The following is a 23,167-nucleotide window of genomic DNA, read 5'->3' as shown; positions in this document are numbered from 1 at the left end:
GAGGAGGGGAATGACCTGAGGAGGAGCCACAGGTCAGATTTGAACCTGGGCCACCCACTTTGAGGACCGCAGCCTCTGTACATGGGGTGCTTAAACTAACCACTCGGCTACCAGCGCCTCCATTCCCAGTTTAAAATCTGATTATGTTTAGCTACTTCAAGAAACTACAAGGTGAATATATTTTTGAGCTACAGTTTGATGCATGATTATTGTATCTGGGATACTTAAGGGGTCTTTAATGCACAGTGTGTGGAGTGTCATGGATTATCACTCTGCAGTGAAGCGACTTCCAAAGAAGAAAGGCAGAAAGCAATGCTCCGAGCTAATGGGCTGATTTGAAAAAGATGACTAAAGGAAGGAGAGAGTTTTAGATTTGTTCTTATTGTGATAAAACATAAAGATATAATGTTGTGATCCTTATATACTGGTCTTCAGTAAAAACCAGAGAGGACATCAGAGATCCACACGCTCTTGTGTATATATCAGGACTCGTAGGAGATGAGTGTGTTCAGGTTGCGTTGTGGTTTTCTTTCCACAGGTTCTGTTAGTTTTGTTGCAGAGTTGTGTGGTTTGAGACAGTGAACACAGCATCGGGCTGAAACAGAGACAGATGGACGTCTCCCCGCCTTCTCCCCTGCGAACAGGTTACACAGCAACACATGGCAACGCTTGCCGCCACCGACATCCAAGTGTACAGCGCCCGGCTAGAATGACAGCCACATGAGGATGGAGGAGGAGGAGGAAGGTGGGGGGTGATGGGGGGTTAAAACAAGCACCACTCACTCCCTCACTTTTCTCACTTCGCCTTTAAAAGACTGTTACCTTAACAAGTGGCGCACAGGAATAAACGCTTTGGGCTGAGTCTGCAGTGCAATTAAACGCTCGGTGGCTATCCCCCTCATGTCTAATTAGCAGTGCTCTTCAGTGAGCGCGCTCTGCCCCGCTCCCCGGGGAACGGGACGATCCCACTCGCCCGTCTGTGCTCACTAATGAAGTGCCAGCTTTTTTTTTCTCTCTCTCTCTGTGTCTTTCTCTTTCATTGCAGCGAGGAGGGCCAAGTGAAGAGAGTAAGAGGAACGGCGTGCTCTGTGCGGTGGGGGTCGAATGAGGAGCCTTTTTAATACTCACTCCCTCCACCAGCGTCCTGGTCCAGCATTCGTGACCCCGACACAGGGCCACCTACACTGAAGGTCCTGATGAAGACAAGCTTTCTACCAAACTAACCTGGCAGTCACATGAGAATCTAGACAAACGTTTAGGGTGAATTCACGTCAAATCCTATGACGGCTCGTTTTCTTTGTTCAATATTTAAACTCAGACTATAAAATGTCAAAAGAATAGTGAGAAATCTCTTTAAGTTCCCAAAAGAACAAAGTGTTTTCAGATGTCTTGTATTTATAGCTTTCAGTCATGTGACCAGCGCTGAGGGCGGGAGGGCAAAAAGAGTTTAGGAAAATAGCTTCCACCATTGAAAACATAGTAGAACTGCAGAACGGGTTTATTTAATTTTTCCATCTCTTCTAAATGACGCATGTTAACATCACCTGACAACCCAAGCAAAACAGAGATATTAAGATAAACTGCGAGTTTCGGGCACTTGTGACCCTTACACAGCACACAGGGCGCAACTTTTTTATATTGCAAAAATGACAAAATCCTCGCTGGTGTTACGGTTTAAAAAGTAACCATGTAAACTGGCGACTTTCAGCTGATTGCATCTGTGGTTGTCAGATGTTTTGGGTCCTAACGAATGCCTCGTGCAGACAACACAAGCTGAACAAAGAGGCATTAGGTCGGACACTGTCAGTCGTGTTTGAGAGTGATACATAAACGGTGAAAAGCAGTAAATCCTCACTCTTAAGAAGCAGGAGTTTCAGACTGATTGAGATTTTTGCTCCACTTAATTTTAATTTCTGCAGATATTTAATGTGCGAATATTGTCCAATTCATTTCTGGCTGATGCCAGTGATGATTAATGCACAGCAGCAGTGTCGGTTAGTCTGCTTCAATTGTTGTGTCACATGGTTCGTTTGGATCTGATGTGTGATTTATTGAACGAACTAACACACACTAGTAGCTGTTACGATAATGAAAACGCTCACACCAGATGTAGTCATCAGAGTTTTCTGAAAGCTAGTTTTCCTTGGATGTGATCCATTTGAAGGTCCTCTGGTCTTTATTGTTAGAGCTTTAGATTCACAGATTGTGTTTGCATTCATAATCTGCTGCTTCCTTTTTACATACAAGTTAACTTTTCTTTCTTACTTGTGTGACGACCCCTCCCTTTCTGCTCCCACTCTGTCTGTCTGTCTTTGTGTTTCCTGTCTCACAGCCTTGTGTTCTAACCAGGTGATTGGAGTTGGGATGTGAGTGGAGCTGGGAGAGTCGTCAGCTGGTGCCTGCTCAGCTGAGTAGGCCTACAGAAGGTTATTTAGGCCTGCCCAAGAGGTGTGCTCACTCTCTCAGCTGGTGCATGCTGCAAGCATCTGCACATTTTTGTCTATGGATTTTTGTCAAACTGGATGACCTTCATATATGTATGTATATATGTGACCCTTTTGTTGATTAAATTATTATTTGAACGAGTAATTCTGTGTGGCCTCCCTCCTTTGTTACCTGCCATGAGCCGGGTGGTAACACTTGTGAAGAATGACGGATGCTAAATAATGGGGGACCGGGGGTATAAAATGTTGCATATTGAAAAGTGAAGGACAGACATGTTGGTTTTCTGTGTTTTGTCATGTTTTGACACAGAGGACATTTGAAAGAGGGGTCAGGAAAAAGCTTTCACTCAACTTAAGACAGAACATTTCTCAACTTACAAGACGTCGGGTAGATTTATCCCTTGCAGGCTGCAATAGGAGAAATTAAGCTATTGTGTTATTGTTCGACTGGAATTCTTAAGATTGGGACATGCACATTGCACAGCACAAAAGACTCCACACACTGCACGTCACAAAACCTCAGGAACGACTGCATGCAGGCAGCGATGCTCTGACAGGAGAGCTACATGTACACTGTCACAAACACAATCCAAAACAAAAAAACGTCTGGATTTTTATGCAGGTGAAGAAAAAGCTGCATGCGCTTCGATTCACTCTGAGAGCGGGGCTGAATGATGTTTACAACACAATATTTAAAAACAGTAAAGAAAAAAGCCCAAAAGCATACACGGAGCTCTGTGTGGAAAGTTTTTATCCTTATAGTGACATGAGCTCTGACAAACATGCAAACCGAATGAGAGCTGAAGGACTGTGGAGCGGTTCAGGATAGACATGCAGAGTCCGGGCTAAAGGTCTTCATCGCTACCCGATCCCCAGAATATCAGCCAGAACAAATGACAGAATTTACGAAACAAATCATTTGTTTTTTTACAATCCTGCAGCTGTGCCACAGGAAGTAGAGCAGGTCACCGAACCCGTGGCGTTGTAGCCTCTTCCATCAGTTTTTGTGGCTTGGCGTAGGTGTTTTGAGTGATCAGAGGAATTAAAGAGGCCCTTTAGGATTTAGCATCCATCAGCCCTCACTGCCAAACAAAGCCAACTGTACCTTCTCCTCAGGTAAGCCCTCCAAACTCGCTCAGGTTAAGTGAGTTATAGACGAGGACATTATTTCTAATACTTAAATAAGGACAGCCAGTAAAAATATAGAAGCATGCCAAACCTTTCTACATCTAGCAACAAGTTAGAAGCATTAAGCATTTACATAACACAACCTGCATTCAAAGGTTAAGTAATCCTTATCGCTATTTTTCATGCTAAGACAATAATCTTAGTTAAAGTGACTCTGGGAGCAAAGCACTAAAAGTTGTGAGTGAGGAATCACGTGTGTCCAAGTTGTCCGCTGCTAGCACTTGGCAACATGGTGTGCAGATATTATTACTAGCATGCGTCAATCAAAGATATCGAAGAGAAATGTCATTTGGAATGAACCAATCAGCTTCTATGATTAAATCTTCTAGTTAATCGTTTGTTTCATTAATCTATACCTTACTTAACTCAGATGAAAAGGCGCTTAGCTACAAATTCTCGGGACTGAATGAAGACCTTCAGCCGGGTTGACCCCCTGCTGGACTTTATACATACGTGTTTTCACACAGTGGTCCCATCCAAGCCGGCGCTGAGAAGCTGGGCATCGGTGGCAGCGTGAGAGGGAGGCTGGGGACTTTAGGAAGAGGAACGCTGGCGAGATTGTTAGTTATTGACCTGCCGGTTCAGAGCAATCGAAGGTGGGAGGGGAAAATGTTGAAAGAATAAGAGAGAGAGAGAAGAAAGAGGAAGAAGAGTAAGAGTGTGAATTCTTCACACAGGAGAGTTGTAAAGTATAATAGAAGTCACTTGCTCAATGAAAATTGAAATTGAAATTGATCAATGGCACACACCAATAAAAGAGAAGTCACTGCTTCTTTCCATTCATTCCATCTTCTTTCAGTTCAGGTATGTATTGTTTAAGAGTGCTGCTGTCAGTGCATTGTTCCTGCCTGCAGTGTGGCCTTGCTGTGTGTGTTGTTCATTCATCTCTGCCTCCTTTTGTCACGCTGCGGTCCTGTTCAGCGCTTGGTTTGTTCGTAGTCTTTTATTATTTCTCTGACATAAGCGAAGCAGCCAGAGTCACACCTAACAAATAATGGCCGCTGATAGTAAACAGAAGGTTAATAAAGCCAATACAATGTGACTAAAACTGTTTGAGCGCACGTCAAGAAGCCTGTTTAATAAATATCCTTTCAAAAACATACCTTTGCAGGCATGGACAATTGTTAAAGGTCCCACATTCTGCAAAATCCACTTCACCATGTTTCTCAAACATTAATATGTGTCCCTATAGTCTGTCTACAAACCCTCCAATGATGAGAAAAGTCCATCCTATCCGTCTTCTGCCTGCTCCACTTTTCAGAAAATGTGTGCTCAAACAGGCCGTTTGGAGATTTTCCCTTCATGACATCACAAAGGGCAGTCACCCCTCCCCCAGGTGGGTGACACTCCCACAGCTAGGTGTTTGTTCTGCCCTCTGAGTCTGCCTTCTCACCGTAAACAATAGGACATGGATAGAGAAAGCCAGACTCACCCAAGCCCTTCCAGAGAGAGGGCGTGGTCAGACACAGCTCATTTACATTTAAAGGTACACACACAGAAACAGCCTGTTCTGAGCAGGGCTGAAATAGAGGGGTTTATAGGCACAATTAAATACAGGATCGGAGTGGTGATTCTGAGCAGGAAATTTCATACACAAGTTTTGCGGACCTTTTAAACTGATTAATAATTGATGAAAAGCAGGATAATATGTGACCTTTAAAAGAAAAAGTTTAATATTTTCATCAAAGCTGCAGGTCGCAATGAAAGGGCCCTTGCATGTTTGTTTACGTTGGGGTGTTTTACAGCGGCAGAGTGTGTCCATGTTGACCCACACCTGAAATCTTCATGTATTGGACAGTACACATAAAGAGGTACATGTTGTTGGCAGAAGAACATGTTCAGTTATCACCAAGTTCAGACCACACAATGTAAATTTCATGTAATTTGGTTAATGTTTGTTGTACACTTCCTTCCCTTCATCTGTGGTCGTGGCTCCAAAACGGTGGTCCTAAGTCGCTCTGTGAGAGAGGATTAAAAATGACTGATCTCAGAGTCTTGTGACCAAAGATAGTCTGCGATAAATATCTAACAGAGTCAGAACTTTGGCACGATCATCTCACAAAGTGAAGGCTTCAACGATCAATCATCAAAAATGTAGCAAGAAATCACGCATGAATCGGTGTGACCACACACAGCATTGCTGTCGAAGAGTATGCTGACAGGTGACTTCTCCTCACGCTCTCTTTGCAACGCTGGCATCCAAAGTTGGCCTCTTTTCTCTCGCCACACCAGTGTCCAAATTTTACTGGTTTAATTTATTTTCCACGCACATGAACATCACTGTGGCAAGAGCTCCCTTTATGCTGATCGCCATGGCAACCTCAGCTTCATCAAGTTGACGCACATACACTGATGGTGATGTGTGGCGTGTTGACTTGACTTGCAGCCTACGATTCACTAGGTAACTGATCAAACAGTGTATGCATGTCTTACCCAACATTGTGAGGTCCGTGTCATCCAGTGTGGCTCGCAATAAACTTATAAGATTGCAAAAATAGCCCAGTCTTTAGAATAATGCATCGTCAATTTTCTGTTTTTTAACAGTCTTACAAGAAACATCAAACTTTGACCACAGACCCTGACCATGCACTGTGACGAAAAGACAGGCTCTGTCAGGACTTTTGTCAAGCTCATGAAATTCAGTACGGATAAGTTCTTGAATAGCAGAGTTATAACTGATTGATATTTGATAGTGTTTATCTGAGGATGTTTTAACCCAAAATGAAACCAGGTTGAAGTGAAATATATTTTACTGAAAGTAAAAAATGTAAAGCAATTGGCAAATTGCAGCGCAAGGATATCAAACTGAGGAACCCAGTAATGAAAAAGCATCGCGCTACAAAATTATTTCAAACACTCAACAGTCTGGGATCCAAAGTGCAAGCCCGGTGGCTTATTTGGGGGACACTTAAACATCAGGAGCATGACTCAAAAACAGGAACAACTACAACATATATTAGGCAATTCTAATGTTGACTTTTTAGGACTGACAGAAACATGGCTCACTCGCTCCTCTCCAGAAGCTGTAATAAATATACCTGGATACAACACCTTTAGAAGAAACAGGGGTGAGGGCAGGGGCGGGGGGGTTCTCTTATACATTAAAAACACCTTAAAATGTGAGCAAATTGAATGGCCTAGTGAAGTTGGACTTGAATGTATTGGTGTGACTATTTCTCTTTCATCTGAAATGTAATTTACTGTAATTTGTATTTACCGGAAGCCATCTGCAAAGATAGATTTTTATGATCAACTGAAACTTCTTCTGGACTACTGTAACTTAGACAAAGAGTTGATTATCATGGGTGACTTGAATATTAACTGGGATGATAAGAAGGATAGAAAAAATCTCAAGCAAATTACTGACCAATTTAATCTTAAACAAATAATAGATAAACCCACCAGAATAACTGCTCATTCCTCAACCAGAATAGACTTATTATTTACAAATCATCCTGAAAAAATAAAAAAAAACCTACAATCTACTAACTAAGGAATCTCAGATCATAATATAATTTTGTTCTCACGAAAACTCTCAAAAACAAGATTTCCCAACTCATACACAACTAGAAGTTGTCATGAGTTCATTCCACAAAACCAAATTCCAAGTCTGGACACAGCTCTCAAAGAGAGTGACTGGAGTGAAACTCTCATGAGTGAAAATATAGAAAATGGTTGTGATATATTTGGTTTAAAACTAAATGAAATAATGTCTCCATTTCTGAGAAAGGGAAAACAAAGAAAAAATAAAAGGAATCCACTGCCCTGGATAGATGAAGAATGCAGAAAACTAATGAAAGACAGAGATATGTTGCTTAAAAAAGCATTAAAATCAGGTCTGACCACAGACAGACAGAGATTTACCTCAATTAGAAATAAAGTAATAAGCACAATGCGGCGGGCAAAGGCAAATTTCTTCATGACCATTATTGAAGATGCAAAAGGAAATAACAAAGTTATATGGCAAAATATTAATAAATTAATTGGTAGGCAACCTAAAAATGGCACTGATAATTTTGAAATAAAACTTAACAACGTACCTGTGCAAAATCCCTCAACTATAGCCACTGAAATGAACAAATACTTTATGAATTCGGTTAACGAGATAACACAACAGTTTACCCCCCCCTAACTGTATACATAACCTTCCTAATCCCAATCATGCAGCTTTTAAGATAGCGGAAATATCTGAAGTAGAGGTGATGAATATTATTAACTCCCTCAAACGGTCAAAATCCAAAGATGTGTCTGGACTCGACACACATTTTTAAAAATTGTATAAAGAATCATTAATTGTACCAATTACACATTTGCTTAATTTATCCTTCAAACAAAGTGTAGTGCCCTCAGCGTGGAAGCTTGCTGTTATCACCCCAATTTTTAAATCTGGTGATAAAACAGAAATGGCAAATTACCGACCTATCAGTATTCTACCCGTAATCTCCAAAATAGCAGAGAAGTGGGTCGCAAAACAACTGAATATACACTTAAATAATGGCCACACACCCCTGCATCCGATGCAGTTTGGGTTTCGTAACCACCATTCTACAGAGTCTGCAAACTGCATCTTTGTTGAAAAAATCAAAAGCCTTCTTGATAGGAATGCCTGTGTAGGTGCTGTATTCCTGGACCTCAAGAAGGCTTTTGATACCGTCAACCATAGTGTTCTTATCTCAAAATTAACTTGTTACAATTTTTCACAGGAAGCACTACTCTGGTTTGAATCATACTTATCAATTAGAAAACAATGCGTGTCCATCTCTGGCACCAAATCCTCTTACCTTGACTGTCCAACAGGGGTCCCACAAGGCAGTATTTTGGGACCTATTTTATTTAATATTTATGTGTGTAAAAATGTAAACATTCAAATGTATGCTGACGATGCCGTTGTTTTTACACAGGGCAGAAATACTCATGAAGTCTCACAAATTTTAACAACAGCCATGACCCAAGTGCAAAGCTGGGTCAAAGATTCATGTCTTCAATTAAACGCAAAGAAAACGGTCTGCATGATGTTCACTAAACAGCCAACCAGCCTTCAGCAGTCCGAAGTTTACCTGGAAGGTGTAGAGCTTAGTCTAGCTAATGAGTTTAAATATTTAGGCCTAACATTGGACCCAACATTAACATTTAAAAAACACATCAAACAATTAACAAAGATGATACATTTTAATATAAACAATTTTAGACAGGTAAGATCCTTTATGAATATAAATGCTGCTCGAATGTTTTTACACTTGATGATTTTTTCACATATTGAATACTGTATAACCACATGGTCACTTTCTGCTGGCACAACACTTAAACCAATACAATCTCTTTTTAAAAAGGCCATAAAAATCTTTGACAAAAAGCCATTTTCGTTTCACCATTGCACTGTTTTAGATAAACATAATTTACTAAATTTCCATAATTTTGTTCATTTTAAAAATGCATGTTTTATATATAAAATTTTGCACGGACTTGCTCCTCCTCCTTTGAAGGACTTTATAAAGCTGAAGTCTGTCAGTGGGATCGGCACCAGGGCCACAGCCTGAGGAGACTGTGAGGTCCCATACAGACGCACTACATTCGGACAAACTGTTCTGTCAGTCAAAGGAACTAAATATTGGAATATTCTCCCACTCACAATAAGAGACTCACAAACATATGCAACCTTCAAAACACACCTCAAACAGTGCATAAAAGAAAACCAAGTCTGTGACCACTTTTAACCTTTAACCTCTATTACTGTCTTGTGTCACTTGTGCCTTTGTATTTGTATTTGTATTTTATTTGTAATTTGTCTTTCTCTTACCTGCCTAGGGACAACAGATGGAAACTAGCACTTCTGCTATAATCTGGCATTTTTACAGCTGTAATTGTTACAGCTGTTCATTAATATGCACTGTCCCTAACAAACAAATACATATATAAATAAATATAAATAGTCCAAATAAGCCAAAAGACTTGTACGCTTCTGATATGTTGCTCCAGTTCTATCCCACTGGTTCTTTATAAACCTGTTCTTTAAAGTAAACAAAAGAAGCATTAAAAGGGAGCTTGTAATGTACTGAAAACTGACCTGGGTTAAAAAGGAAATCCAGGGCAGATGTGTTTCTAGGACATCTAGGGAACACTGTTGAATTTAATTGTGAAATCTGTACGTTTGTTTAACCTTGGCAGCCAACGACCTCACAGAACTGACATGATTTAAGGTAACCTTTCATTTAGTTATGTAATCTAGAGTAGAGCTGACTACAGGAACTTCTTAGCTTGCAGTCTAAGGTCTGATAGCCAACGGAAACGGAGAAGGATCATCAAACACCTTAGCTCAACTGTAAATGTGTTACAAATGATTTTGTCGTCAAAAGTTTACAAAAGGTTTACAAGAAATTTACAAATGATTTTAGATATTGTAATAGCTTCTTATACTGTATTATTTAAGTTGTTGCTAGTTCTGCGTTATTTCCTTGTTAATTGTTTAGCACCAATACACCAAGTCAAATTCCTTGTATGTGTAAATGTACTTGGCAATAAAACACGATTCTGATTCTGATGATGCCAGCATAATAAAGTCAGGTTTACATACGCCCAAGGGCCACGGATGGAAAGAAATATATTTATCCTGAGAACCAGTTTTTCCTTCAAGTGAACTCGTACTTTAGGCTACAGACACAAAGGAACTTTATGAAGTGAAGAATATACACACTTATGGGAGATGCCCTTCAATTATAAAGCAATTAAATAACTACTTGGCAGTCTGCACAGTTTTCACAAAAATAAGAGACATTTAAAGAGGAAACTTGGTGCAAGGACACACTTTCATTGCTAAGTGTAATCATAACTGATTTCAGTTAAGTTGGAGAGATATTTACATATTTGGTCTTCCTGAGAAATAACTCATCTGCAGAGCATTGCTTTTACTAAATCTACAGCTTTCAACAACCACAGTGAGTCAGACAGCTGGATTCTCATCAGTATGAGCTGTCTTCAACTAACATTGGCTTCTATGCACAGATGGCGGGGACTAGTGTGTTCAGAGACCCCTCCAAAAGACTATCGGGATCTCAAAGTCAAAGTCAAAGTCAACTTTATTGTCAATTTCAAAATATGCCAGACATACAGTGGAATCGAAATTGCGTTTGTCTCCGACCCGCGGTGCAATACAACCAAATGAGGTAAAAAGATAAAATAAATAATATTTACAGTAATAAATTCTAAATTGTGCAAAATGGTAAATAAAATAAATAAAATACAATTTTAAGAGAAAGTAAACTTGTGCAATATGTGCAGTGTGCATTAAACGGATTGATAATTAGTTATTATTCCAGAGTTCTTGGTGGCAAACGGGAGGGGGTTTCAACGTCCAGTGTTCGTGGAGTTCTCACGACACTTTTGCAAGATCTCTTGGAAAGCTGTTGTGAGGTCTCTCTAAAGTCTATTGGGAGTAACCTTAAGAAATGAACCTCCATGGCCCTCAAACAACACAATATTTAAAAAAAAAGAAGTAATGTTCTCACTAACTTGCATTTGTTGTGAATTCTGACCTGAATACAGAATTTGAGGACAAATAATAAAAAGGCTTGTGGATTTTGTACCATTGATGGGAGAGGTGATGCAATGAGTCAGCTTGTTTTTTGCTAGAAAGCCAACCTCCCTGTGATGAACTGTACACTGTGCATTTGTGGATCCTGGGCAGCTTAGGACAAGTCAACAATTTTGAAAAATGCTGAAGCCAGTGTTCCCAGGAATACTAAAACTCTTCACACCCTGTTATCTCCTTTTATTACCCTTGAATGTAAATAAGTAGATTGACATATAGATTGAAAAAGCCCAAAAACTTGGAACTGTGCCATGAGCAGTTTCTATAAAAGCTGAGTGGCTCTCTGATGCTCATCATTCAGCTTCACTGAGAAAACTACCCTCTTGGTGTTTCCTTCCAGTTCTACTCAGAAGCTAACCATCTGCAGCATCATGTATCTGTGGTTCAGGAGCCTTCTTCTGGCGGTGGGGTTGTTTCAGAGCTGCTCAGCTCTTACTCCTGAAGAATGCCAACCCTTGGTCGAACCTTTTTCGACTTTTACACCGGTAAGTTTTCTTCTGATTTTCACCTGGGTCTCTAGTTTGGCATTGGCATTAACTATGGGGATGGTTTAGTTTTTATAGAAATTGATATGATTATTGAGGCTTCTAAACGATCTGAGTCTTGATCAATACCACTACTGATACTTTTCTATAAGTTGGTGGAAGGATGTCTCTAATTCACTGACTGTATGTTTGTCTACAGAGTTACGATGGAAGGTGGAACTACATCATGGGTTTCATTAATAGTGAACCATTTAAAGCTTTGAAGAGGTCAGCCAAGAGCATGTGGATTAAATTCTCTCCAAACCCGTCGAGCCCCAGAGATTTTGTTGAGAGTATCGGGATCAGGCAGTGAGTATATAACAGTGCAACATCAGCTGCAAAAACATCAAACATAAAGATTGAAATAAGAAAATTGAGGAAAGAAATCTCCCTCAAACACATTAAAACCAGCTAAAGATGGTCACCATCTTTGTTTATAAGCTGCTTCAGGTTCACCTTGTTCCTAATCATCCACCCAAATCAACCGCTATGCAGATGACACTCTCTATTATCCATCTGACAAAAATACTCTCTAATAAATGGCAACAAACAACAGCTGAGATGCATCCTTTGATGCACATCTTTTCTAGGCTAGGCCTGTTATTACTACCAAGGAGATTCCTCTCCAAGCATGTTGAAAACTCCAGTCCTGGACAGGGTTTTTCTTAAATGGTCTTCAACCTCCCAATGACATAAATAAAGTCGCCTTTCCTTTTATTGTTTACCCAGTCCTGGATATTGCAAGTACGCATCTTCCCCTGTCGCTATTGTGACCAACACTGCAGTAGTCTCAAGTAAGTCGCCTCTTTTTAAATAACACTGGAGCTTGTAAATGTTTGTTTTTTTAGTCAGTGAATGATAGAAGTTATGAATGAAAGACTTTTTTCTAGTCATCTAAACTCATGGAGTTGAGGTCAATTTATCCATCTGTATTTGGGACTCGTACCGAGCTGAACAGTGTCTGTTTCAGATAAAAGTGCTGTTGTTTTAATTTTCTTTTACTTTATGTCGTCAGAGTCCAACTTCTCATGCACGTACCGTTCTCTGCCAACTTGTGAGGACTGTCTGGTCTACACCGTCGACAGCATAAACACCAACAATGCACTTCACATCATGAACATCACCAACCCCACAACCATTCATGAGGTCAAACAATATCGGGCTGTTTACCTGATGGGTAAGACGAACAAGTCAGAGAGAAAATAACTTCTTTAAATCTGAAAAATTTCTTCATTTTATTTAACTTTTCTTTTCAGCCAAAGAGACGACTGTCAAGGCCTCGGAGCTGGAGCGCTTTACGAAGCAAGCAAAATGTCTTGGTTTCACATGGGAACCAGACTTCTACTACAACCCCAAGAATAGTGCGTCCCCCTTTAAACTTGTCAGACAAAAAAATGAAACAGAGAATGTGATTTAATACAACACTGAATTATTTCTCTCTTTTTTTCTCTCTGCAGCTTTCTGTTGAAAAGGCGTTGAACATGAAGATGTACACGAACATGACAATGTACGAGGACATGACAATGCACACGAACATGACGATGATTAATGGCAATCTTCAACTGAAGTGTTGACAAACTTGCTTTTCAAATAATTTAAACTGAACTTTTGGAAATAAAGACACGAAAAAATGACCTAAATGTATCGACTGTGTTTGTTTCAATCCAATACAGAGAGGGAGTGTTTGAAGAGATATCATGTAAAGATACTTTAAGAGCAGGTACATTCAGATGTAGTAACAGCAGCAGGACATTAGTTATATTATCGCAGCAAAATTGATATAGCTAGTAGCTGATTAATATTCTTTAAAAAAAAATAATGTTTCTATTTAACTATACTATAGTGTCAAGTTGGAAGTCCAAGGGGCAGTTGCATCTGGGACCTGTCTAACCTCATTTTGAGAGTTGAATGGCACATAATACAAGCAAAAATGAGGACCCAAGGCATATTAAAACATGCATCATTTCATAAGACCAGCATGCCCATGATAGATAGAATGGCGCATGTTCCATTTCTATTAATACAAAGTGTACACTGGACAGGAATAACCTGCTGCATTGTGGGACACTGTGCGCTGAGATTGTAGTCATGTAAGACTCATAGCAGGTGCCCTAAAACCCACATTTTGCAGGAGCCTTTAATCAGCATTTTGAGTGTTAAGTGTGGATTTAATTGAACTTGCACCAAAAACTGTACCATTTACATTTGCTGAATAAACTTTTACTGCAATACATTTGGCAGAAGAAAAGACCAAGAGTTGGACACACAACACTTCTCTCAACCTGACAACATGGTGAACTTGGCCTGCCAATTCTGAATAAGTATTGACGGGCAGCCCAATTACAGACACTGGTGAATTGATTAAAATCTGGATACAAGATGGGTACAAACTGAACAAAATCCAATGACAATGACCCCGCTCCAACCAATAATATTCCTGAGTTCAAAACATCCGAAGAAAATGAAGATTAAAAACAGCTGGATAAATGACACACTAAACGTGTGGATTAATAAGAGTTGGGGGGAGGAAACTAACTCTATTTCAAGGGCTATGCCAATAACAGGAAATTCAGACTTTAACCATCTCTGAGTGATGGGGGCTTCGTTAGGTGGGCAGACTTGTGTCTCCTTGCTATTAACAAGTCACTGGAAGGAGATCATTTGAAATCCTCTGCAAAAATACAGCAAGTCTTTGGGTTGTCTTCAAAAGATCCATTCAGATACTTCCTAACCTTAATTAATTAATTAATTAACCTGAAATCTGTTAAAAGGAATACACATAACATTTTCATGAACCATTTTACAATTAGATGAACCTGGAGATACCTTTGACTTGAGAAAAAATGGAAGTTGGAAGCTAATGTGGTAATAGAGGATAATGAGTGAAAAGAAAGCCACATAAGCAGTCTGATGGCCATCATGAATACATTCACAAAGCAGTCAGAGGAAAATTATGTTTCAGGAGTTTTTTACAACCAAGTTTTCTTTGGTACCAATATGATCCAGTGACAGTTGTTTGACCCTCCATGAGTACACTGAAAAAAGCTAATTTAGCTTATTTTAAATGGAGTATGACCAATGTCTTCAGGAATTTCTGAGAAATATGATGTGAAAATATTCAAATACTCAGAACTATACAACAAAGAAAAACACATTTCAAGTTGCCGCAAAATCAGTATAATTGAAAAATTTAAAATGGATTTGTTTAAGCAATCACTCTTTTCAGATATGAGACATTTAGGTCCATGCGGAGGTAAGGCATCAAGTCTGTGATTTTTTGACAGAAAGTTGGCAGTCCTATGATGAACTCTATACCTTGTGCATTTGCATCATTGGCAGTCGAGGACAAGTCAACAAATCTGTTAATGTTAAACAAATAAAACTGCGTTCCTAGAATTCCTAGAGGAACAGCACCTGGAATCTCATTTTAAACCCAAATGAAACCAGGTTATGTTAAATATCCTTTACTGAACTTTGGGCAATATGTTTAGGTCTATAAAAGTCTATCAATGACCAAAAGCCAAAAGACTTGTAAGCTTCTGTTGTGTTGCTCCAGTTCTATCCTACTGGTTTTTTCTATTATTTTTTTTGTAAAAACCTGTTCTTTAAAGAAAACAAAAGAAGCAATAAAATGAAGCTTGTAACAGCAGGACAGAGGATAATCAATTTGTTGGCCATCTCGGCCAAACACCTACCAACTGTTAGCTAGCTGAACTGGTTAGCCACTTTGCTATACATGTAGCTACATACAACATGTTGCTATCATAAAAAGTAAGCATTGGTCATGAGCTTGCTTGAGTACAATGTACTGTAATGATATTGTACCATTAAGTGCAGAGTTCATGCAATGAGCCAGTTTGTTTTAGCTAAAAAGCCAACCTCCCTGTAATGATTTGTACACTGCATTTGTGGATCCTGGGCAGCTCAGGACAAGTCAACAATTTTGAAAATGCTGATGCCAGTGTTCCCAGGAATCCTAAAACTCACATCCTGGTATCTCCTTTTATAACCCTTGAAAGTAAATAAGAAGATTGACAAATAGATTGAAAAAGCCCAAACACTTGGAACCGTGCCATGAGCAGCTTCTATAAAAGCCGAGTGGTTCTCTGATGCTCATCATTCAGCTTCACTGAGAAAACTACCCTCTTGGTGTTTCCTTCCAGTTCTACTCAGAAGCTAACCATCTGCAGCATCATGTATCTGTGGTTCAGCAGTCTTCTTCTGGCGGTGGGGTTGTTTCAGAGCTGCTCGGCTCTGACTCCTGAAGAATGCCAACCCTTGGTCGAACCTTTTTCCTCTTTTACACCGGTAAGCCTTCCTCTGATTCCCATCTGGGTCTCTAGGTTAGCATCGGCAATGAGGATGTGGGTTATGGGTTTTGATATGATTATTGAGGCTTCTCAACAGTCTTGATCATTACTACTATCGCTACATTTCTAGTATTTACTGGAAGGATGGGTCTACTTCACTGACTTTATGTTTGTCTACAGAGTTACGATGGAAGGTGGAACTACATCATGGGTTTCATTGATAGTGAACCTTTTAAAGCCTTGAAGAGGTCAGCCAAGAGCATGTGGATTAAATTCTCTCCAAACCCGTCGAGCCCCAGAGATTTTGTTGAGAGTATTGGGATCAGGCAGTGAGTATATAACAGTGCAACATCAGCTGCAAAAACATCAAACATAAAGATTGAAATAAGCGAGGAAAGAAATCTCCCTCAAACACATTAAAACCAGCTAAAGATGGTCACCATCTTTGTTTATAAGCTGCTTCAGGTTCACCTTGTTCCTAATCATCCACCCAGATCAATCGCTATGCAGATGACACTCTCTAATATCCCTCTGACATAAATACTCTCTAATAAAAGGCAACAAACAACAGCTGAGATGCATCCTTTGATGCACATCTTTGCTAGGCTAGGCCTGTTATTACTACCAAGGAGATTCCTCTCCAAGCATGTTGAAAACTCCAGTCCTGGACAGGGTTTTTCTTAAATGGTCTTCAACCTCCCAATGACATACATAAAGTCGCCTTTCCTTTTATTGTTTTCCCAGTCCTGGATATTGCAAGTACGCATCTTCCCCTGTCGCTATTGTGACCAACACTGCAGTAGTCTCAAGTAAGTCGCCTGTTTTTAAATAACACTGGATCTTGTAAATGTTTGTTCTTTTAGTCAGTGAATGATAGAAGTTATGAATGAAAGAGTTTTGTCTACTCATCTAAACTCATGGAGTTGAGGTCAATTTATCCATCTGTATTTGGGGCTCGTACCGAGCTGAACAGTGTCTGTTTCAGTTAAAAGTGCTGTTGTTTTAATTTTCTTTTACTTTATGTCGTCAGAGTCCAACTTCACATGCACGTACCGTTCTCTGCCAACCTGTGAGGACTGTCTGGTCTACACCGTCGACAGCATAAACACCAACAATGCACTTCACATCATGAACATCACCAACCCCACAACCATTCATGAGGTCAAAGAATATCGGGCTGTTTACCTGATGGGTAAGACGAACAAGTCAGAGAGAAAATAACTTCTTTAAACTTGAAAAATTTCTTCATTTTATTTAACTTTTCTTTCCAGCCAAAGAGACGACTGTCAAGGCCTCGGAGCTGGAGCGCTTTACGAAGCAAGCAAGATGTCTTGGTTTCACATGGGAACCAGACTTCTACTACAACCCCAAGAATAGTGCGTCCCCCTTTAAACTTGTCAGACTAAAAAATGAAACGGAGAATGTGATTTAATACAACACTGAATTATTTCTCGCTTTTTTCTCTCTGCAGCTTTCTGTGAAAAAGGCGTTGAACATGAAGATGTACACGAACATGACAATGTACGAGGACATGACAATGCACACGAACATGACGATGATTAATGGCAATCTTCAGCTGAAGTGTTAACAAACTTGCTTTTCAAATAATTTAAACTGAACTTTTGGAAATAAAGACACGAAAAAATGACCTAAATGTATCGACTGTGTTTGTTTCAATCCAATACAGAGAGGGACTGTTTGAAGAGATATGATGTAAAGATACTTTAAGAGCAGGTATATTCAGATGTAGTAACAGCAGGAGGACATTAGTTATATTATCGCAGCAAAATTGATATAGCTACTAGCTGATTAATATTCTTTAAAAAAACTAATGTTTCTATTTAACTATACTATAGTGTCAAGTTGGAAGTCCAAGGGGCAGCTGCATCTGGGACCTGTCTAACCTCATTTTGAAAGTTAAATGGCACATAATACAAGCAAAAATGAGGACCCAAGGCATATTAAAACATGCATCATTTCATAAGACCAGCATGCCCATGATAGATAGAATGGTGCATGTTCCATTTCTATTAATACAAAGTGTACACTGGACAGGAATAACCTGCTGCATTGTGGGACACTGTGCGCTGAGATTGCAGTCATGTAAGACTCATAGCAGGTGCCCTAAAACCCACATTTTGCAGGAGCCTTTAATCAGCATTTTGAGTGTTAAGTGTGGATTTAATTGAACTTGCACCAAAAACTCTACCATTTACATTTGCTGAATAAACCTTTACTGCAATACATTTGGCAGAAGAAAAGACCAAGAGTTGGACACACAACACTTCTCTCAACCTAACAACATGGTGAACTTGGCCTGCCAATTCTGAATAAGTATTGCCGGGCAGCCCAATTACAGACACTGGTGAATTGATTAAAATCTGGATACAAGATGGGTACAAACTGAACAAAATCCAATGACAATGACCCCGCGCCGACCAATAATATTCCTGAGTTCAAAACATTCGAAGAAAATGAAGATTAAAAACAGCTGGATAAATGACACACTAAACATGTGGATTAATAAGAAAGAGTTGGGGGGAGGACCTAACTCTATTTCAAGGGCTATGCCAATAACAGGAAATTCAGACTTCAACCATCTCTGAGTGATGGGGGCTTCGTTAGGTGGGCAGACTTGTGTCTCCTTGCTATTAACAAGTCACTGGAAGGAGATAATTTGAAATCCTCTGCACAAATACAGCAAGTCTTTGGGTTGTCTTAAAAAGATCCATTCAGATACTTCCCAACCTTAATTGATTAATTAATTAACATGAAATCTGTTAAAAAGAAAGCCACATAAGTGGTCTGATGGCCATCATGAATACATTCACAAAGCAGTCAGAGAAAAATTATGTTTCAGGAGTTTTTTTACAATCAAGTTTTCTTTAGTATCAATATGATCCAGTGACAGTTGTTTGACCCTCCATGAGTACACTGAAAAAAGCTAATTTAGCTTATTTTAAATGGAGTATGACCAATGTCTCCAGGAATTTCTGAGAAATATGATGTGAACATATTCAATTATTCAGAACTATGTAACAGAGAAAAACACATTTCAAGTTGCCGCAAAATCAGTATAATTGAAAATTTTAAACTGGATTTGTTTAGGCAATCACTCTTTTCAGATATGAGACATTTAGGTCCATGTGGAGGTAAGGCATCAAGTCTGTGTTTTTTGACAGAAAGTTGGCAGTCCTATGATGAACTCTATACCTTGTCCATTTGCATCATTGGCAGTCGAGGACAAGTCAACAAATCTGTTGATGTTAAACAAACAAAACTGCGTTCCTAGAATTCCTAGAAGAACAGCAACCGGAATCTCATTTTAACCCCAAATGAAACCAGGTTGATGTTAAATATCCTTTACTGAACTTTGGGTAACATGTTTAGGTCTATAAAAGTCTATCAATGACCAAAAGCCAAAAGACTTGTAAGCTTCTGTTGCGTTGCTCCAGTTCTATCCTACTGGTTTTTTCTATTGTTTTGTTTGTAACAACCTATTCTTTAAAGAAAACAAAAGAAGCAATAAAATGAAGCTTGTAACAGCAGGACAGAGGATAATCAATTTGTTGGCCATCTCGGCCAAACAGCTACCAAATCTTAGCTAGCTGAACTGGTTAGCCACTTTGCTATACATGTAGCTACACACAACACGTTGCTATCATAAAAAGTAAGCCTTGGTCATGAGCTTGCTTGAGTACAATGTACTGAAAACCGACCTGGATTAAATAGGGAATTCAGGACAGGCTGTTTTTCTAGGACATCTCGGAACACTGTTGACTTTAACTCTGTGCATTTGTTTAACCTTGGCAGCCTATGACATCACAGAACTGACATCATTTAAGGTTTCGTTTCGTTTCGTTATGTAATCGAGCGTAGAGTTGACTGCTGGAAAGATGAAGGACTACAATCACAATTGTTATCCATATTCAGGCCTTTTCCATGGCTTACCATGACAAAGAGCCAAACTCAATGACTTGATTGTTAGCTTGCTATCTAATGTCTGCTAGCCAACAAAAAAGTAGTAGGGTCACCAAACTTGAGATGCATCAGCTCAACTGCAAATGTGTTAAAGAAATTATGCCAGCATAATGAAGTCAGTTTCAGAAAAAAATAGGTCTCAGATTTGTTGTGAATTCTGACCTGAATACAGAATTTGCGGTCGAGTAATGGATTGCGTGTTGGATATTGTACCATTAAGTGCAGAGTTCATGCAATGAGCCAGTTTGTTTTAGCTAAAAAGCCAACCTCCCTGCAATGATTTGTACACTGTGCATTTGTGGATCCTGGGCAGCTCAGGACAAGTCAACAATTTTGAAAATGCTGATGCCAGTGTTCCCAGGAGTCCTAAAACTCACATCATGTTATCTCCTTTTATAACCCTTGAGTGTAAATAAGAAGATTGACAAATAGATTGAAAAAGCCCAAACACTTGGAACTGTGCCATGAGCAGCTTCTATAAAAGCAGAGTGGTTCTCTGATGCTCATCATTCAGCTTCACTGAAAAAACTACCTTCTTGGTATTTCCTTCCAGTTCTACTCAGAAGCTAACCATCTGCAGCATCATGTATCTGTGGTTCAGCAGTCTTCTTCTGGCGGTGGGGTTGTTTCAGAGCTGCTCAACTCTGACTCCTGAAGAATGCCAACCCTTGGTCGAACCTTTTTCTACTTTTACACCGGTAAGCCTTCTTCTGATTCCCATCTGGGTCTCTAGGTTAGCATCGGCAATGAGGATGTGGGTTATGGGTTTTGATATGATTATTGAGGCTTCTCAACAGTCTTGATCATTACTACTATCGCTACGTTTCTAGTATTTCCTGGAAGGATGGGTCTACTTCACTGACTTTATGTTTGTCTACAGAGTTACGATGGAAGGTGGAACTACATCATGGGTTTCATTGATAGTGAACCTTTTAAAGCCTTGAAGAGGTCAGCCAAGAGCATGTGGATTAAATTCTCTCCAAACCCGTCGAGCCCCAGAGATTTTGTTGAGAGTATCGGGATCAGGCAGTGAGTATATAACAGTGCAACATCAGCTGCAAAAACATCAAACATAAAGATTGAAATAAGAAAATTGAGGGAAGAAATCTCCCTCAAACACATTAAAACCAGCTAAAGATGGTCACCATCTTTGTTTATAAGCTGCTTCAGGTTCACCTTGTTCCTAATCATCCACCCAGATCAACCGCTATGCAGATGACACTCTCTAATATCCCTCTGACAAAAATACTCTCTAATAAATGGCAACAAACAACAGCTGAGATGCATCCTTTGATGCACATCTTTGCTAGGCTAGGCCTGTTATTACTACCAAGGAGATTCCTCTCCAAGCATGTTGAAAACTCCAGTCCTGGACAGGGTTTTTCTTAAATGGTCTTCAACCTCCCAATGACATACATAAAGACGCCTTTCCTTTTATTGTTTTCCCAGTCCTGGATATTGCAAGTACGCATCTTCCCCTGTCGCTATTGTGACCAACACTGCAGTAGTCTCAAGTAAGTCACCTCTTTTTAAATAACACTGGAGCTTGTAAATGTTTGTTCTTTTAGTCAGTGAATGATAGAAGTTATGAATGAAAGAGTTTTGTCTAGTCATCTAAACTCATGGAGTTGAGGTCAATTTATCCATCTGTATTTGGGACTCGTACCGAGCTGAACAGTGTCTGTTTCAGATAAAAATTCTGTTGTTTTAATTTTCTTTTACTTTATGTCGTCAGAGTCCAACTTCTCATGCACGTACCGTTCTCTGCCAACTTGTGAGGACTGTCTGGTCTACACCGTCGACAGCATAAACACCAACAATGCACTTCACATCATGAACATCACCAACCCCACAACCATTCATGAGGTCAAACAATATCGGGCTGTTTACCTGATGGGTAAGAGGAACAAGTCAGAGAGAAAATAACTTCTTTAAACCTGAAAAATTTCTTCATTTTATTTAACTTTTCTTTCCAGCCAAAGAGACGACTGTCAAGGCCTCGGAGCTGGAGCGCTTTACGAAGCAAGCAAGATGTCTTGGTTTCACATGGGAACCAGACTTCTACTACAACCCCAAGAATAGTGCGTCCCCCTTTAAACTTGTCAGACTAAAAAATGAAACGGAGAATGTGATTTAATACAACACTGAATTATTTCTCTCTTTTTTCTCTCTGCAGCTTTCTGTGAAAAAGGCGTTGAACCTGACAATGTAAAAGAAGATGACGATGATTGAAGGCGATCTTAAGCTTAAGTGCTGCCAAACTGTCTCAACAATTAATATAAACTGAACTTGTGGAAATAAAGACACCAAAAAAGACTGCGTGGAATGTGATTGTTTCAATGCCAACAGAGTGGGAGGGTTGAAGAGGTAACCCAACAGGATGATAAGATATACTGAAGCAGAAACAGACAATATCTACTAGCTGAGTCATATTCTAAAAAAGCTTCTATTTAACTGATCTATGGCGTAAAGCTTTAAGTCCAAGGTGAAGTTGCATTTGGGACCTCTCTTACCCCATTTCAATAGTTACATGGCCAAAAATATAAGCCAGAATTAGGACCCAATGCAATAGACAAATGGACCTCGTTTTCAGACAATCATGTCCAAGATTCATAAAATGGTGCACACACATTTTCTAGTGTTTCCCCTAGGTTTAAAGCTTTTGGGGGACGGGGGGCAGACAAACATCGACACAAACACTTAAAGGAATCATGGTGTTGATGTGTTTCTTTGAATGACAGCAGTCAATATAGGCTAACAACTGAACAATTGTTTGAGCTGTACACTGAACTAAACATCGGACCATTTATTTTTATGACAATCATCCACAAAGTGGGCAGCTTTTGTAATTGCAGTGTATCTTTTTGGGTTTCTGGAAGAACTTTTCCAGAGCCTCTTGATATGGGAAGTCAGAAACGCTGGCGCAACTCACAGGAGCGCAAGTGTTGCCATCTTCACCACCCTGGGAGCGTTTAAAAATAGTGCATATATTTCTGTCTGCTTTTGAGGTGGTTGACGTGACATATTTTCCGATGCACGCTCTCTGTCCACTGCTGGGAATGTGCTCACCTGTGTGTGCGTGCACGTGTCTGTGTGTGTGCGCATCGGGGTGGAACTCCGCTGGCGCAATACAGG

At 39.7% G+C, this 23,167-nt stretch overlaps 1 protein-coding gene across 6 annotated transcripts in view; it reads right to left on the bottom strand.

Annotated features, from left to right (window-relative positions):
- The window catches only part of cadps2 (Ca++-dependent secretion activator 2), a 300,078-nt gene that overhangs the window by 26,339 nt on the left and 250,572 nt on the right, over nt 1-23,167 (bottom strand). For 4 of the 6 annotated variants that reach the window (XM_061037051.1, XM_061037053.1, XM_061037052.1 and 1 more), the window contains exons 20-21: nt 4,086-4,205; nt 2,823-2,852 (exon numbers count right to left, since the gene is read on the bottom strand). The exons of the other annotated variants lie outside the window; for them this stretch is intronic. In XM_061037051.1, coding sequence (XP_060893034.1) covers nt 2,823-2,852; nt 4,086-4,205 — 150 coding nt within the window. The remainder of the gene's footprint in view (nt 1-2,822; nt 2,853-4,085; nt 4,206-23,167) is intronic. 6 annotated transcript variants of the gene reach the window in all.

The sequence above is a fragment of the Labrus mixtus genome, chromosome 4, assembly GCF_963584025.1.
Source record: "Labrus mixtus chromosome 4, fLabMix1.1, whole genome shotgun sequence".
Classification (NCBI taxonomy): Eukaryota; Metazoa; Chordata; class Actinopteri; order Labriformes; family Labridae; genus Labrus; species Labrus mixtus.
This window is presented reverse-complemented; position numbering and strand designations above follow the sequence as displayed.